The 6174-nt window shown below is 41.5% G+C and overlaps 1 protein-coding gene across 1 annotated transcript; it reads right to left on the reverse strand.

Annotated features, from left to right (window-relative positions):
• Positions 1–846: 846 nt before the first annotated feature.
• Positions 847–5345, reverse strand: LOC101537525 (PRAME nuclear receptor transcriptional regulator). The gene is made up of 4 exons (XM_012935823.2): positions 5313–5345; positions 3388–3707; positions 2440–3045; positions 847–1423 (listed from the first exon to the last, which is right to left on the reverse strand). The coding sequence occupies exons 1-4, from the start codon at positions 5343–5345 to the stop codon at positions 847–849; spliced, it is 1536 nt and encodes a 511-aa protein (XP_012791277.2).
• Between the last annotated feature and the right edge of the window lie 829 nt (positions 5346–6174).

Consider the following 6174-nt stretch of genomic DNA (forward strand, 5'->3'; position numbering starts at 1 on the left):
CATCTGATGCTAGTGCAACATGCAGTTTTAAAGCTGCACATCAAGGTAGGGTTCAAGGCTTTAGATACGTTTTTCTACCTGTGAACCAGTACTAGACCCACAGATATGCAGCTGAAATCCACTGTTAAGGGACAATAGCTGTTATGGACTAGCAGTAAATTTCTATGATCTGCCACCTATCCATAGACCAAGGTTAAATACTCTTGCATTAGAAGACCCATGGTGTGCTCAGGTCAGGTCACCATGGAGTTAGCAGCGATGACTCCTGTAGGGAACATTTTCTCCAGTGGTGTTATTGAGTACATAGTACATTCCGGGTCCCCAAGGATGTACCTTATGTATGTTCAGTTGAATGACCACAGAAATAGGCAATAGGCCTTAGAGAGAACTAAATAGAATCCTAAGTGGCTCCACAAATTTCAGGGGACAAATGTCATTCAGTTCAGAGTGTTTGAGCATTATGGCATGCTCAGATTCTTCTCAGTAACAAGGATCTTGAGATTTAAACTGGAAAATCAGATTAATGTATTACAACCAAACAGTTGACATGGAGATTTGCTTTATTTCTGAACATTTCAACAAATCAACTCAGGGACAATTCCCACACAATCTTCTAAGCTCGAATCTGCTGCTAGAAATTCAGATTGATTTCTAACTCTGTAGGGTGCATCTTTCCAAAGACTCCATGAATTCAAATCAAAATCTCTCCCCACCCCTGAAATGAACTTTCTTCCCCAACTCTGCCCACATTGAACAGTTATCTGAACTAAGATTTCTATGTTCCTTCAAAATGCACTTATAAATGGGCTTCAATGTCAATGCCCAAATTATTAAACAAGCAACCATCTAGGCAGACATATAACAGGGGCACAGGATGGGATCAGGGTCATAGAAGGTCCTGTCACCACAGCGAGGACAAGGGTTAGCACTGAACCAGACCATGCCAGGCCGCCCCAACTCCTGCATCATCTGCTTCAGTTTGGCATGCAGCTGGGCAAGTCTGCCCAGATCAAGGGTGCCACGGACATCCTCATAACTCTCCAGAGGGGTAGGATATAGCACATGGCTCAGCTTGCTCAGCCCAATGGTGTGACGCAGCAGGTCTTTCACAACTACCATTGAAGTTGGGTTTCCACAGAAGCTAAAGGTGGTGAGCTGTGAGCAGCGACTCAGAGCAGGCAGAATGGAAGTAAGCTGAGCATCCATAATACCACACTCATCCAGGTCTAGATCCTGCAGAGTGCCAGAGGCTCTCTCTATCAGAACCTGGAGTGGCTCAGGGTTTACACAGGTCAGGTTGACCCCACTAAGACCCAGGTCCTTCAACTGACTAACAATCTCGCTCTGGGAAAGATGCACCAAATCTGATTCTGAAATCAGGCAATTAGTTATTGACAGAGTCTCCAAAGGGGTCGTCAGGCACCTGTGAAGAAAACAAACATTATTCAGTTATGGGCAAGGAGAGTGGTGATAGAGGGAGTGGGTCATGACCAAGACCTCAAGTGATTAAAGACCCTTTCATCAAAATCTCATCTTTTAGATAACTATTAATCCCCAGGATGTCTATGGTAAAAGGACGAAACATGAAGTAGTCAAGTCTGAATGGCATTTTCTCTTCACTTCCTTGCTATAGTACTGTTATCAAATAAAACTTTAATACCTTTTTCCCATCTATCAACCAGAGTACAACATAACCATTAAGGTTTTTGTAAGGATGAAGAAATAATGATGAGTGGTTCTTGGAAGAAAGACTACTGTCACAAGCAGTATAGTAAACACTAGCTCTGGCAGACATGATCAGAATTACTTTCAATCTGGGATTACTTCTGGCTATTTGTAGCTATTTGCACTTGAGCCCAATTAGACTATGGGAAGACAAAGGGCTACTTACCCTGGGGAAAGTGTGGAAGCACAAGCAGGGTAACCACCTTGCAAAATCACAAACCATCTATCACTTTTTACAGTATATCCCTTTCCATCATTTCTAGAACCATGCATTTTCCAAATACTACCTTATTTGGAGCTTTATAGGTAGGAATTTCAAGGCAGATTGCAAGCAAAAATTCATTTACACTGGCAGAGTTTATCACTTACAATTTGGACATTCCATGTGATGGCCCTTTCTTTTTTTACAATGCCTTCCTCACTTTCCTTCAAATTTATTCAGTAATTCCCTCTCATTTGGCCAGAAGTCCCCATTAAATAGATTGCTAGCAAGAAATCGATTCTAATAGCATCTCTCAGTTCCTATTTCTAATCTTTATTTGGGTAATTATGTAACAAAATGCTCATGGGACAAGGAAATTATGATCTTCTATGAGTCATGTACTCCAGAATTGTTGAAAACTGACACATAGTACATGCCCAATATTGCTTTTTTAAAAAGGTCGGGGGGGTAGGGATTGTTCTGTTACTGAAAAAAAATCCTCTATTCCTTACCTGAGCACCTGATCTAGGCGGTCATTGAGGAATGAGATGGAGTCCAAATAGAGTTCCTGGAGTTGTTCCAGACTGAGAAAATAAGAGGTGAATTGGCTCACAAACTGCTCCTCCTTTGCCCTGGTGGAGTGGGAGGGCATACGAATGTGGGAGAGTCGGAGGCTACGCAGGTTGCACATTTGGCCCAGGTGAGACGCAAACTTCACCAGGGTAGGCAATTTCCAGGTGCAATTCACATCTAATTCTTGGACAGAGTCCAGTCGCACCATTTTCAGAATCTTCTTAATGTCCTGCATTGGCATTTCAAAAATTTTCAGCTTCCTACAGCACAAGCGGAGTGCCCCTCTTCTCTGCTTTACTTTCTTAAGGAGGTAGGTAAGAGACTCATCAGGGGTACCTTCCTTGAGGCAAAGATCTATGAGCACCTCCACTGGAGTGAAGGGCTGCACTGAGTCTGCCTTTGAATCTCTCGCTTTTAGCTTCTTCATGGGCTGGGCCACCTCTGGCTCAAACATTGAATACATGCTGATCCTGTTTCCAGCCCACACATTCCAGAAGTCCTGATGAGCATTCTTCCGCAAATCCAGCACCTGCAGTTTCCATCTCCTGCACAGAAAGACCAAGAAGTTTTAAAACCAGCAGGGACTAAGACCATAACTCTTGGAATCTAAGTAAGAATCAGGTATCTAACCTGCACTTTTTTCCACACCCAGATAGCTCCCACTTTGTGCTGCTGGGGTGTCTCCCCAGTTCCCCACTTTTAGTACCTTCAAGTGCCATTGGGAGGAGTTGGGTACTGGTTCCTTCAGTCCTGTTCCATGTTTCTAATAAGAATCCTCATTGGCAGCACCATAAGACTGTGGCTTCCCCTCCTGGTCTTTCCTGACCACATATAAGTATATCTAGCTCAGACTACCAAGTCTCTACCCGGCTATTGGCAACCCTCACCTGGGGCGAACTTTCTGGGCAAGCAGAGCATCAAGTCCTTCAAGTGCAGCTTGGAAATTTTCCTGGTGAGGCAGCTGTTCCTTCAGCAGGACCCCCAGAGGGAGACAGGCAAATGGCCAGGCCTGCACCATTGCCTTCAGGATCCCAGTGTGTCTTCCAGAAAAGGCCGCAGTAAATAGTGGTGGGAAGAGCTCTGTGGGCAGCATCTCCAGAGAGGCAATGGCCATGGCTTCGTTCTTCAGCAGGCTCTCACATGCCAGTTCCACCAGTGTGGATGGGGCTGGTACGTCCATCCTAATAAATCGGCTTCGAAATGAATCCTGGATGAAGAGCCAATGAACAAGCCATCCTTCTCAGACAGAGTATACAAAATAATACAAATTAAAGCAAAAGTCAACCCCTACTGGACCTCTACCCTTCATAGGAATCAACTCAAAGTGACTGCTCTGTCACAGCCAGAGTCCAGTTTACCCTAGTTCTTTCTGCTCTCAGTGAACACAAAGCGTTAGGACCACTACTGCAAGGCACTAAGGAAGTAGCAAGCTGCTCACTATCTACTCACTGTTCCATTTTATTCTAGATCCACTATGAAGGAAGTATTATGGAGACTGAGATCTGACTCCATCCTTTTATTTTTTTGAGGGACAGAATTTCTGATTATTACTTATGGACTGGAAACAGGAATAAGAGCACCATGTGACCTACAAATAACCCATAAGATTAAGAAACACTCACAAAATGTGTGTCATTATGCCATAGAAAACCTTAAGTGAAAAACAGTAAAAGCAGCATTACCAGTACTATTTCCCATGTAGAAATTGGAAATGAAAAAAGAAAAAAATAATTCCAAGATATATTTAAGATCTATAATTAGATGCCTTTCATTTATAAAACATTTGGTTATACTATAAACATCTGTAAAATGATACAAATTAAAGCAAAAATCAAAATGTTTTGAATCAAGGCAAAAACATGTAGAGGCAAAAAACAAAGCCTGGTGATTTGTAAATAAATAAAAAATAATACCATCTACATCTTAGTAAGATAGATCTTTATGAACATTTAAATATTTATGGAGCATGCTATAGTGACTACAAGAATGAAACTGTCTAAAATTTTATCCTTTTAGAAAGGCTATCAGCATTCTTACCCAATAATTTTACAGAATTGAGCTTGTTAGTAGAGCTGATAAATCTGTCTCAAGGATTCTGTAACAGGTATTTACTTCCCCAGTCCTGCTCTTTCTCTCTCAAGGATGACAGATATAAACAAATATAGAACTAGAAATAATGGCATATTTTAAGCCATGTCCCAGAAAAAATGATAGAGGAAAGCACTGTCATATAGTGTCAAGATAATGGCCCTTTATGGCCCTAATCCCATTTATCAAAAATGGGCAGTTAATTACTTCAGGATCCCTCTGCTTAACAAGAGCGACAAAGCCAGTAATATGCAGCCAAGTCTAAGACCTTGTGTTCCACAAGTACCCCTATGAAACAAAAAAAGAGGTGAACAGCAAATATGGACTTTCCACTATCTCCCACCTCCTCTCTCAGTTTGGCAAAAAAATGTTTTTCTACTTTTGTAAAAATCTATGTGATAGTTTTGAGCTCTGTTAATTCAGGGTAGATCAAGAGCCCACTTTTGGCAACATGCTCACATCTCAGAATCTGCAAATCGCTTCTTGTGCTCTCAGGCCTCTAGATACCTCACATGACTACTGGATAGGCATTTCTGGGCACATCATTCTCCTATCTTAGCTAAAATTTCAATTTCCAATCAAAATTGAAATTTTACCACTGAATCTCCTGGTTCTTCAATTGATCCTGGGTGGCTTTTGGCTTCTGAATTTCTCCTATAACTAACTAAACAGTATAACCAACAATATATGATAGGCAAATAAAAAGGAAAACAAAACAACCAACCTGGAAGTATACTTGGGGAATTTTGGGCCTCATCAAAACTACCCAATTGTTCCAGTTAAGACAGCTTCACGAAGAAAGTGTTATCAACCCCAAAGAAACAAAAGAAACAAGTAAATGTACTATCTGTAGTTACCACTTAAGACTTTTATGTTACCTAAAATAGCAAATCATGTGACTATTTGGAAAGATATGACAGTGGAACCAGAACAATTGGTAGGGCACTTGCTTTGCATGTGACCAACAGAGGTTGGATCCCCAGTACCCAATATGGTCACCCAAGCCCTCTATGAATAAACCCTGAGCACTATTGGGTATGGCCCCCAAACAAAAAAAAAAAGAAAAAGAGAAATATATAACTGAGAGAATAGTGGTTCTTATAGAACCTGAGAGTCATGTTTCTTAAAGGAGGTAAGGTCAAAATTATTAGTTTGATTGTAAATTTTGAGTAGTTCAAACTCAAAATTTGGGTAACAATGTGTAGGATAACATTGGGTTTGTCCTTTCAGCCTTGCCGCAGGGAACTTAGTTTACCTTAAAGCAATGTCCTTTCTGTATGACACATGAAGACAGTTAATTATGCTTTGTAACTTGGGAGCTGATTGACTCCAATAATATTTACTCCTGGGCATCTGCTTTCTCAATTCAGTTGTCCTTAGTTCATAGCATCCCAAAAGCAGGATCCCGACAAGGACCCAGGGCAAGCTGTGAGCTACCCTGGCATCGAAATGGGCCAGGCCAAAGCGACACAATACTCAACTGTAAGTTGAGAGCATTGTCATAGACAAATGCCGTTATGATCCAAAAGTAACGACGAGACTAGGACCCTGCTGGGGTTGGGAAGACTAACCTAGTTTGAGGACTG

The sequence above is a fragment of the Sorex araneus genome, chromosome 9, assembly GCF_027595985.1.
Source record: "Sorex araneus isolate mSorAra2 chromosome 9, mSorAra2.pri, whole genome shotgun sequence".
Lineage (NCBI taxonomy): Eukaryota > Metazoa > Chordata > Mammalia > Eulipotyphla > Soricidae > Sorex > Sorex araneus.